A 12415-nucleotide genomic window follows, 5' to 3' on the forward strand; every position below is an offset into this window, starting at 1 on the left:
GATACTTCGTCGTCTTCGTCCAACGGGGCAGCGCAGGAGACCATCAATGAGATCGAGCTGAACAAACAATTGATTGCTCAAATGTATTTCCAACCGGAGCTGGAATAGTTATTTTAGGATATGTTTTTAAATTTTTAAGATTTATGTAATTTTTTAATGTAATTTAGGATTTTAAAATTAATGCAATTTAAATTTGAAGTAAATTGTGTTATTTAAATTGTGCAATTAAATTTAAATGAAAAATACAAAAATTAAAACTAAAAAGATCAAGTAAACTATCAAGTTACCCCACTATGGCCTCCTTACTCATTGTGATCCCCCTTCTATCAAGTAAGCTTTCAAAATGCTCTAAGTTTTGAAAATCATCTCATGTGAAACTTAAGAAACTTGATTCGAGATTCAAATTGTATTAATTTATTTAGTAATTTGATTGATAAATTTTCATAAAAATCAATGTGTATCCAAATTTTATTTTTAGAAATATATACAAATACACTATTTTATAACTAAATGAAATTGAATAAATAATTTACTTAATCATACCAATTTATTTTTTAAAATTAAATTAATTAAATTATGTATTTAATTAAATAAATTTGGTCAAATTGAATTGACAAAGCAATTCGAATTCTATTAATCTCAATCATACAGCTAATTAAATGTAAATTTTAATTTGGAGAGCAAGAGCTTCTTTATGTATAGGATTTATTTTGGTGAAATCTTATTTTAAAAAAAATCAATGTGAAATGAGGTGATTTATATGAATTCTTCGTCCGATTGAGATTATTATAAATTTGATAGAGGATTAAAGATTTCAAATACTATATTTTAACATCATATCATTTATTGTTCTTTATCTAAATTCTTTATTTATGCATTACTAATTTCATAATTTATTTATAGTTATTATTATTATTATTATTATTATTATGGGATTTATCGGTCGGATCGCTTCGGTTACGTGATTGGGTACGTTACTTTAATCCCTACAAGGAATCTTCTTCTCTCGCTCAGGTGTGGGTTCGGATTTATTATTTGCCTGTGGAGTTTTGGCATCCTGAAGTTATTTCGGGTATTGGAAGTTGGCTTGGACAACCGTTGAAAATTGATGGAAACTCTATGACTGAAGATGTAGGACACTTTGTGCGTATGTTGGTGGAAATTGATTTGGCAAAGCCTTTGCCGGAATCGCTTAATATTGATGGAGGGGATTACGAGTTTCCGGTGGAGTTCAGTTATGAATATATTCCTATTTTTTTGTCATCGATGCAAGATTACGGGCCATTCGGTAGAGAACTGTCGCAAGGGTGACAAATCACAGCGAAAGACAACAGATGAGGTGGACAATGGGGACAAAGGACCGGAATGGCATGCTGTTGGGAAGGCGGTGGTGCAAGCTTCGGTGTTGCATGCTAACACTGAGGCTTTGGAGGTGGTAGATACTACTGATTCCTCGGATCATTTGCAAGTTATTAAAGCTGTTGAGGTGAGGTCTGCTCTGACGGAGCGTGCTCAAGTGGAGCAGACCACGGGAAAGAAACAGTTTGGGAACTTAGCCCCTTTGGTGGCGGCGGAGCAATCAGGCGAGATGGCTGAGATTATTCAGCCGGCTAATAGTGACGAGGAGATGGACGAGGAGCTTGAGGACTCTCCTACTCCAGATTTTGCTAGTCGTATTAGTCGGTTAGAGGAGCAGGTTAGCCAGGGAATGCAATTGCTTGTTGATCAAGCACCGCCTAAACGGCGGGGACGTCCTCCAAAGGGTATGGAGCGTCCGCGCGTCCCACAACCTTTGGAATACAGCATAAAGAGTCGACTCCGTAATGCGGAGGAAATGGGTTATAAGCCGAGGGAGGTTGTTATAGACAATAGCGGAAGTGCTAGTATCTGTGTTATGAACAATATCTCCAAAGGACATTGGTCGGATGAAATGGAGATGGACGATTCTTGCGATTGAGTTTCTGTACGCTGAAGTTTAGGCTTCCTGCGTTTCCTCCTTTGGATTTTTTTTTTCTTTCTTTTAACGAGCTCCTTCTCGAGTCTCGGGCCCCTAGTCTGCGTCCTTGTGCTTTCACGGGTTTTTTCTTTTTCTTTTTTATATAAAACTTTATTTTAATAATTATTATTATTATTATGGACGATACAAAAACAAATAAAATTTTTAGATATGAAAAATATATTTTTATTCACGATATAGATAAAATGTATAGATATATTTTGTAAAAAAATAAAAATAAAATTTTAATTATTTTGATAGATGTAAAATAAGATTTTATTTTAAAGTATTCATTTTATAGAATTTGTGCTTATTATACAAACATGTAAATCAATGATCGGACCCATTTATAATTTAAATACACGTGCATGTCTCAATTCAAACCCAATTTAAAATTCATTTTATTGAAAATTAAGAAGATAAATTATATATATATATATATATATATATATATATAAATTAAATCATACAATATAATATATTGCAAAATATACATCTAATTACTAACATTTAAATAAACTCATTTATCGTATATAAATTATAATTTTTTCTTGTCAAACATGTAAATATTATTAAATTACGATTTATTAAAAAGAAGAAAAAACCTAAAAAAATCCCTTGAAAGCACAAGAAAAGCAGACTAAGGGTCGAGCCTCATTAAAACCTTTTTACGGAAAATCCAAAGGGAAAAACCGTAAAAAGGAAAAAGAGTACTCGTCTAAAAGACGAAAAGGAAAAGGGAAAGAGCGGAAGAGAGAGTTTTCGGAACTCCGGCCTAACCATCATCCCCAAACAATCTCGGCTCTAACCCAACGAAGAAAAAAACCCAAAAACACGAAAGGCAAAAGGCCGGTGAGACGCCATCGCCTAACTGCCAACCACAAACGAGCCCAGAACAAACAAAAGAGACGCTCCACGGCCGGTTATACGTCGTCGCCGTAAGCATCCCACAACCAACAACCCAACAGTCCCCAAGAGAAAGTAGAAACGGTAGCTACCCAGCCGGTACTACGCCGTCGTCGGAAGCACCGTACTGCCGGGACCACCCCGAAGGGAAAAACAAGAGGCAAAGTTTCGGCCGGAGAGACGTCGTCGCCAGAAACTAACTAACCTCAAAAACTCACACTGAAGAAAGAAAAGACAAAGGAAGAAGCAAGGGTATTTAACGGCCGGTAATACGCCGTCGCCGCAAACACCTCACCTTCCTCGCCATGGCGGAACAAAGAGGTCTGCTCTGAGACATGGAAGCAACTCTGCTCTGGGGCCAGCTCTACTCTGGTCGTTGCTTGAAGACAGCTCTGCTCTGGTCAACAGAGCTCACTCCCGCTCTTCTCTGGAAACCTCTCAGCTCTGGAACCAGTTCAGCTCTAGTAACGGAAAGAGGTGGCCTGCTCTGGTGCCCTGAAGCAAGTCAGCTCTGAAAAAATCTCTACTCTAGAACCAGCTCTGCTCTGGTCTCTGCTTGTGGACAACTCTGCTCTGGCCTCCAGAGTACGAACCCGCTCTTCTCTGCAAACCACTCTGCCTTGGAGAGTTTAAAATTATTTAAGGCCATTATCTTAGGGCTATTTGCAAAAATAGGCCACTATTTTTCGGACTTGCAAAAATAGGCCAATTATTTTAATTTTTGGTATTTTTATGCCACATTTGAGCTCAATTAAGCATTTATAGGCCACTTTTTGGGGTTAAAATGTGGCCCAAATAGCCTGATTGGGTACACATGTGGCTTTAAAATACCAAAAACTAAAATAATTGGCCTATTTTTGCAAGTCCGAAAAATAGTCGCCTATTTTTGAAAATAGCCTTAAGATAATGGCCTTAAATAATTTTAAACTCCTGCTCTAGAACCAGCTCTGCTCTGGTCGCCGCATGAAGACTGCTCTGCTCTGGTCGCCGCATGAAGACTGCTCTGCTCTGGTCTCTGCTAGTGGACAGCTCTGCTCTGTCCACCAGAACACGAACCCGCTCTGCTCTGCAAACCACTCTGCTCAGGAACCAGCTCTGCTCTGGTCGCCGCATGAAGACTGCTCTGCTCTGGTCTCTGCTAGTGGACAGCTCTGCTCTGGCCACCAGAACACGAACCCGCTCTGCTCTGCAAACCACTCTGCTCAGGAACCAGCTCTGCTCTGGCCGCCGCATGAAGACTGCTCTGCTTTGGTGCCCTGAAAGCAAGTAAGCTCTGAAGAGAGCTCTACTCTGGAACCAGCTCTACTCTGGTCTCAGCTAGTGGACAGCTCTGCTCTGGCCTCCAGAGCATGAACCCGCTCTGCTCTGCAAACCACTCTGCTCAGGAACCAGCTCTGCTCTGGTCGCCGCATGAAGACTGCTCTGCTCTGGAGTGAACAGCTCTGCTCTGGCCTCCAGGGTACGAACCCGCTCTGCTCTGCAAACCACTCTGCCCTAGAACCAGCTCTGCTCTGGTCGCCGCATGAAGATTGCTCTGGTCAGGTCTCCAGCGCAAGAACCCGTGCAGCTCTGGGAACTCCGCGACGTACTCCGCCAAGACCAAGCACAGTTCAGGTCTCATAACTTAATACGAACAGAACTATCCGTTGCCATATCAAGGGGCACCGCAAGTTTAATCTCATCCAGAGCGTAAGGCCACCAACCTTCGTTTCGCTCCAAGTTGGCCATCAAATCCGCCGGCTTATTTTCTTCCCGATAAATATGAGAGACTTGAAAACGGAAGTCATCAAGAAGCCTTAAAGAATTTTTCCAAGCCGCCAGAAAGCGCCAAGGTACATCCACCGACCGAGTCTGAAGAAGACGAATAACATAAGTCGAGTCAGCTTCAAGCCAAAGCTGCCGCCAGCCACGAAGATGCGCTATGTCAATAGCATGAATAACAGCAAGGAGTTCAGCTTTAAAAGCAAAGCCTTTGCCCCCTTTAAAGTGGAAACAACCTCTCACCCAACCCCAATTATCTCTAAACACCCCGCCCGCAGCGATAATGCCCGGGGTACCTGTCGCCGAGCCATCCGTGTTAACTTTAATCTAGCTGCTCACCGGTGGCCACCAATGAACTTCAATCATCATCGGAGGAGGCCGAGCCCGAGTCGCCACACCAATGCGACGAAGAATAATGTAGTCATTCCAAGAGTTATTGGAGTGACCAAGTTTGGTGAACTGAGTATCCATTTCTTTGAAGGCAACTTTAAGGAAACTCAAAATCATCTTCAGATGAAACTCCTTCTCATCAAAGGTGGCTTGATTACGGCAGTCCCAAATTTTCCAAACCATGTTAACAACTGCCGCTTTCCAGAAGGCCGACACCAAGGGACTACACTCCACATTCCATGAGGAAACTAAGAAAGAATGGATATCTGAACTCCTCTCCAGGTATTGTTTATCAAACCAAGTCAAAATTTCCATCCAAGAGGGACGGATAGCAGAGCGATCCCAAAAAAGGTGCGTCAAATTCTCCTCAGCTTTACCGCAAAGAATACAACGATTAGGACCTTGAATCCCCCTTCTGCCAAGACAATCCAACGTTGGCATTTTGGAGTGGATAATTCTCCAACATATCATAGATCTGCGATCCGGAATGAATCGCTCCCATAGCCACGACCCCCAGCTGACTTTGGGAAAAGACGGACTGATCTCCGCATAAGCAAGAGCCGAAGTAACTTTACCCGAAGTAGAAGGCTTTCAAAAACGCGCGTCTTCCTCCTCACCAATCGGGAGGACAAGCATATCCACCACCACATCCGGAAATCGAATCACAAAGTCTTCCGTGAAATGCCAAATACCATCATAGTAGTAATCATCAACCGCCTGGTTCAAGTACATGTGCATGTAATCAGGAATACCAAGTTTATCCACCAACTTATATCCCAGCCAATCATAACACTAGAACAAAGTACTAGCACCAGTGCTGATGAAAAAAAAAAGAATTCTCCACCATATTATCCACCAAGTCACGAATGCTCGTCCAAAAAGGAGAAGACGCCAAGGCCCATTTAGCATGACTAAAATTATCCAAATACCTAGTACGAAGAACCGCAAAAGCAAGATCCTTTCCATCAATAAGACACCAAGCAGTTTTCATCAGAAAACTTCGATTCATGCTGGAAAACGAGCGAACCCCCAGACCTCCTTCCCCCCGCGGAGCACAAACCCTTGACCTTTTAACCGGACAGAACGGTTTTTGATCAACATTTCCGGTCCAAATGAAATTGCGACAATGCCGATCCAAAGCAAAGATCAACGACTTCGATCATTTGTACACCATCATAGAATGAGTGACCGAGCTCTGTATGACCGAACGAACAAGACAAATTCTACCCGCCATAGACAAATGCAAGCCTTTCCATCTAGAGAACTTTTGAATGATTTTATCATAGATAGGGCGTAGATAAGAAGCCTTCATACGACCAGAGAAGAGCGGAACCCCCAAGTAGTTAACAGGGAGGCTGCCCATGCCAAACTCAAGCTCACGAACGATACTCCTCTGCATAGCCTGAGACACATTCGACTTTTGAGAACTACATATTTGGCCAGACAAACCACCATAAAAGTCCAGAATCTCTTTGATCTTGTGTGCGTTCCTGAGAGAAGCCTTGCGAAAAATCTGAATATCATCAGCATAAAATAGATGCGTAGGGAAATGAGAAGCCTGGCTAAAATCCAAGGGAATCAAGTGATGGGAGCGAACACAATTAAGCAGGATATGACTTAACACATCATCCGCAATGCCAAAAAGAATAGGTGAGAGCGGGTCACCCTGTCGAACACCACGCGAGCAAGGGAAATAACCACTGAGCTGTCCATTATACAAAATGGAGATACGAGCAGAGCAAAAGATGATGGAAATCCAGTGTACAAACTTCTCGTGAAACCCATTGACACCGAGGACTTTCAGAATGAAATCCCAACTCATGGTGTCAAAAGCCTTGCGAATATCGATCTTGCAAGCCATGTTCGACTTACGACCAATACGATTCATAGAACTTAAGCCCTCAGAACCCAGAATAATGCAATCATGAATGGATCTACCCCCAATGAAGCCAAATTGATTTGGAGAGACATGCTCTGCCGCAACTTTGTTGAGCCTCGTGGCCAAAATCTTCGAGATAATTTTGAAGAAGAAGTTGGACAGAATGATAGGGCGGAGGTCCGCTACGGTGTCCACGGTCTCTTTCTTCAGAATGAGAATCAAAATGTTGGCATTACAGCCTGTCGGCAAGTAGGAGTTGATGAAAAACCCCTTCACCGCCTTGAGCACATCTCCCTTTATCGTGCCCCAACAATTTGAAAGAAAGCTCCAGAAAACCCATCCGACCTAGGGGAGCTGTTAGCGTCTATACTGAACACAGCAGCATGAATCTCTTCGTCATCCGGAATCCTGATGAGAGCCGCATTATGATCATCAGTGACATAATGATCAATATTAGCCTCAAGCATAGTCACGTCCACCTGATGTTGAAGGTCATCCTTGAAGAGATTGGAAAAGAAATCCACAATATGTTGCTGAATAACATTCTGATCATACGAAACCGTGTCCCCGATTCTCAAATGCTCCAAGCGAAGATTATTCTTACGAAATCTGAGGAGACGATGAAAGAACTCGGTATTCCTGTCCCCATCAGTCAGCCAATGCGCCCTACATTTTTGTTGAAGTAGACTATGCTTCCTAGCCAAAATAGAATTCAGCGCAGCTTGAGCTCCCACCTCTTCATCAAATAACTCATCCGAGTAGCCCATGACCGAGATATTATTTTGAACCGACAAGAGGTGCCTCTGATGATCCGCAATTTGAATATCCACATGACCAAAGACATCTTTATTCCAAGTTCTTAGCTCCCCACACAGCCTCCGAAGCTTGGACATAACACGATAAATTGGGCAATGCGTCTCCATATCAATATTCCATGAATTAGCCACCACCTCATGGAACCCAGGATGCAACAACCACATCTTGAGAAATTTAAACGAACGTCGTCCTGGAGGGATGTTCGAGCTGCACTGGAAAATCAGCGGGGAGTGGTCCGAAGTAACCCGAGGAAGTGCATGCGTGTTGATTTCCGTCCAACTGGTAGAAAAATCCGAGAAAAATAAAGCTCTGTCCAGACGCGACTCAACATGCCTCGGAAGAAGTCTACGCCCGGACCAGGTCATATGAACTCCCGTGGAGGGGGACTCAATAAACTCCGTCTCGTCAATAAAGCTACAGAAATCAAGGCAAGAACTTTTCTATCCGGCGCGACATTGCTGACCCTCTCATGTGCGCCCTTGACCGCATTGAAGTCCCCAATAAAGACCGTTTTCCCATCAGTAAAACCCATCAGATCCTGCCAGAGCTGTCGATGCAGCACTTTGTCATTGGCGCCGTGAACAATCGCAATCCTGAAATTCTGAGAACCCCACGTACAATTGGCGACCACCACTTGGTCCGAAGAGAAAATGATAGTCGTGACCACCGAGGGCTGAGCTAAGAGCCAAATATTAGGACGTCTGGGGAGCCTACAATTGTGATGACGAGGTGTCATGTTAATAGAACGCCAAAAACTCTGACGAACTTTACGCATTTTCGACTTAGGTTCAATCAACCCAATAATAATAGGAGAAAATGAGCGGCGGTGCTCCTGCAACAGTCGTTTAGATTCGTCCGTAAGGCCCCGGACATTCCAAACGAGAATATTCATTAAGATTGGTTTGAAGTCGAGAGCGGAGTCTGACCCCGCTCCATTTCATCCGCCCATCTCTGATTCGAAACGTTATCCATAGTTTTGAAAGAATCCGAATGTCGAGACTCAATGATATAATCGCTCGACTTCTGCCCAACATCAACCGCCTTTCTTAACCGATTCTTGATGCTCTCCTCCCATTGCATCAAAGCCTTGTTATGATTCTGAGCCGTTTGGTCATTTTTAGATGGTCGGGTCCTTTTTTCTTGGGTGAAGAGACCGACTCTTTTAAACGCTGCACCTTCATCTCATTTTCACAAGCGAACAACGCCATACTCTGCTCTAGATTTTTATCTCCATGCTCTGGCCTTTTGTCAGACCTAAGGTCTGCCCTGCTCTGATCATTGCTCGTGCCGTCCATCTGCTCTTCTCTGGCCACACCAGATTCGAATCTGGCAATTTCAGAGGTCTCCTCTCCTGAGCCAACAATATCATTTAGCATTTGCGTTGTAATTCGGCCCGGACTCATTTTATCATTCAGCTCTGACGCCTCAAAATCGCCCGAGCCAACTTTCTCATGCAACTCCTCTCCCGATCCAGCTTTGCCATGCGGCTTTGCCCCCGAGCCAGTGCTCACAATCCGCTCTCCAGCTCTGCGCCAGAGCCGTCTCTCACAAGCAGCTTTATTCCAGATCCAGGTCTGCCTTTCAAATTTGCACCAAAGCCAGCACTCTTCAGCTTTGCTCCAGGTCCAGTTCTGCCAGCCAGCTCTGCACCGGCGCTATCTCTCACATTCAGCTCGTTTCCAGTTCCAATGCTGTAATGCAGCTCCAAGCCAGCGCCAGCGCTCACATTCAGCTCTGCTCCAGATCCAAATCTACCATTCAGCTCAGCGCCAGAGTCAGCGCTCACATTCTGCTCAGCTCCAAGACCAGTTCTGCCAATCAGCTCTGCACCAGGTCTAGCGCTTTCATTCAGCTCTGCTCCAGATTTTTTTCTGACATCCAGCTCTGCGCCAGAGCCAGCACTCAGATTCAGCTCTGATCCAGCTCCAGTTCTGCCAGTCAGCTCTGCTCCAGATCCCGTTCCACCATTCGCGCCACCAGCTCCCAGATTCAGCTCAGCACCAGGCCCAGTTCTGCCCTTCAGCTCTGCGCCAGAGCCAGAGCTCACCAACTCTACTCCAAATCCAGTTCTGCCATTCAGCTCCGCCAAATCGACTGTCACCTTCCTCGGGATCTCCGCATTCCCTATCCTGTCAATGTTTTCCTCCGCATCCAAAAGCTCCAAAGAAGTGAATTGATTAGCACTCATCGGAGATTTCTGGCAAGCCAGCTCCAGCAAATCTGGCCCCGAGAGATCTTTCTCTTGCTCCGCCTCCTTGTCAGAAAACACTTCAGAGGTAATGTCCCCCATGGCATCCAGACGTTTATCATGGTCTAACTGCGACTTTTCAATTCTACCAACCACCTGCCATTCCGGCTCCTTTGGTTTAGGCACCTCCACCGGCTGCTTTTCCACCTTCTTCCCCTTACAACATCGATCCACCGAATGTCCAATTATCTTACATTTCGTACAAAAGAGTGGAAGGAACTCATAGCTAAGATCAATATTGAAAGCATAGTCACCCCCATCAATCACCATGCTCTCCGCGAGCGGCTGCGCAAGATCAATTTCGACCAAGATACGTGCATAATGCGCCACTTCATCATCAATCGAGTTTCCATCAATTTTAAGAGCCCAACCAGCGCCCAATCCCGGCTAAGACCTCCGGATGCCAGAACTCCACAGGCAAATAGTATATGCGAACCCAGACATTCGCAAGAGAGGAGGATTCCTTGTAAGGATTAAAATACCTGACCCACTATCGGAGACGTAGCGATCCTGTTGAGAGCTCCCAGATTATATGTGACTTCGCAATTGCCTTATCTTCATTAGATTGAAATTTCAACGTATACTATCCCTTTCCCATCGGCATTAGACTCCAGTTATTTTGAATTCCCCAGCATGAATGCAATTCTTGTTTCAACTCACGTGTAGTACGTGACTTCTCGCCTTTGTTCATCAAAAACCTTCCAATCAAAGCAAACCTGAACTTGTTCGCCTAAAAATTTTGAATATCCTTAGGCACTTTCAGGACTCCTTTATCCTCAGCCCTGAAGGGACGCAAGGCTTGGAACTTATGCGCTGGAAGATCCGGTTTTTTGACACGAGTAAGGGTGGTGACATTCGCGTACGAGGGCCCAGCCCTAGATGAATGTCCGACATCTGATTTCTCTCTAAAGGGCGGCGCAAAAGAGCCGCCGTTAGTATTGACAGCCATGTTAGGGTTTAAACCATTGATGGAAACTGAAGGTACGCGGCTGAACTCGTGAACCAGAGTCTTCAGCGAACGGGGGTTGAAGTTACTAGAGACCGAAGGGAGGTTAAGGCCACTCCGGTCTGCCGACGTCAGAAGCGAACGGTCTGAAGTCATGAACGGCGGCTGTGTAATCAAATCTCAAGAATAGGGTTAGGGTTTGAGAGAGAGGGGGACGTCATGCTTTCATTCTTTCTGTTTGACTATGTCAGACATGTAAATATAATTTTTATTGAGATAAAGTAAATAATAAAATTTATTAACTTAGATTATATCTAAGTTAATTAGTAATTAATAAATAATGAAGAATATATATGGTAAGTTTTTGAAATGGAGCAATTCTAAGCATGCCATGTAGGTTAAGGCCTAATGGTATTATAAAGAAGATGTTGTAATTTAAACTCTACTAGCTTCAAACCCGTCGAAATTCGACGGAAATCATTTTATGCTATCATTTATTATTATTTTATGTTATTTTTATTACTATAGCATATGAAATAGTTTATATATAAATTATTTCTTTAATTAATTTGATATGATCAAATTAAATTAGTAATACAATATTTGAAATAATATTAATCTTAATCACTTTCGCCAATTAAATGTAGGTTGTGATAATAGAAATACATTTTTATATAAATATCCATTTGATGAAGTTTATAAAAAGTTGATGTGAGATTGAAGATTTTAGAATAAAAAATATGCAAATTTAAAGTATGATATGGTGTACGATTGATGTGTTGCATCTGCTGTTAATCATATATCGATAATATTTACTCTCTCCGTCCCTCTCTCTCAAACATTTTCCTTTTTTTTTCTCTATTTTGGTTTGTCCCCAAAATATCTTCCTAACCTATTTTTGTAAACAATTTCACTAATTATTATTCTTACAATTTCACTTTTTGTGGGACTCGTTCTCCACTTTCACTAACTATCACTCTTATAACTTTTTATGGGACCCATTCTCAACTTATCAAATACATAACTAACTTTTATTAAAAGTCGTGTCATCCTCTCTTAGGAAGATGTTTGAGGGACGGAGAGAGTATTAAGTTTGTTCAAATTCTTTAAATTTGACGGATAAGAAATAATTTAACTAAACATATGTCATCTGAGTATCATCTCATATGGATCTAATAAGACCAGATAATCATATGAAGCTCTAAAGACCACATATGACATTTGAACGTCAAAATTTTGAAAACCATATTCTTTGGAGTTTGAAATACCACATCTGAATTTTGAGTATCATCTTGCATGGAGTTTGAAGATTATAAGTTACTTGTGAGTATCATTTTATCTAGAATTTGTGAAACTATAATTAAGTTATGAGAATAATCTCGTCTCAAACTTGAAACAACATCGTCAAATTTGAAATCATATTCAATCATATATATATATATATATATATATATATATATATATATATATATA

General features: G+C 42.3%; 1 protein-coding gene across 1 annotated transcript; it reads right to left on the reverse strand.

Annotated features, from left to right (window-relative positions):
- Window positions 1-5644: 5644 nt before the first annotated feature.
- LOC131008328 (uncharacterized) lies at window positions 5645-7912 on the reverse strand. Its single transcript, XM_057935212.1, has 3 exons — window positions 7310-7912; window positions 6267-7226; window positions 5645-5845 (listed from the first exon to the last, which is right to left on the reverse strand). Exons 1-3 carry the CDS (start codon window positions 7910-7912, stop codon window positions 5645-5647), a joined length of 1764 nt encoding a protein of 587 aa, XP_057791195.1.
- Between the last annotated feature and the right edge of the window lie 4503 nt (window positions 7913-12415).

The sequence above is a fragment of the Salvia miltiorrhiza genome, chromosome 2, assembly GCF_028751815.1.
Source record: "Salvia miltiorrhiza cultivar Shanhuang (shh) chromosome 2, IMPLAD_Smil_shh, whole genome shotgun sequence".
NCBI lineage: Eukaryota > Viridiplantae > Streptophyta > Magnoliopsida > Lamiales > Lamiaceae > Salvia > Salvia miltiorrhiza.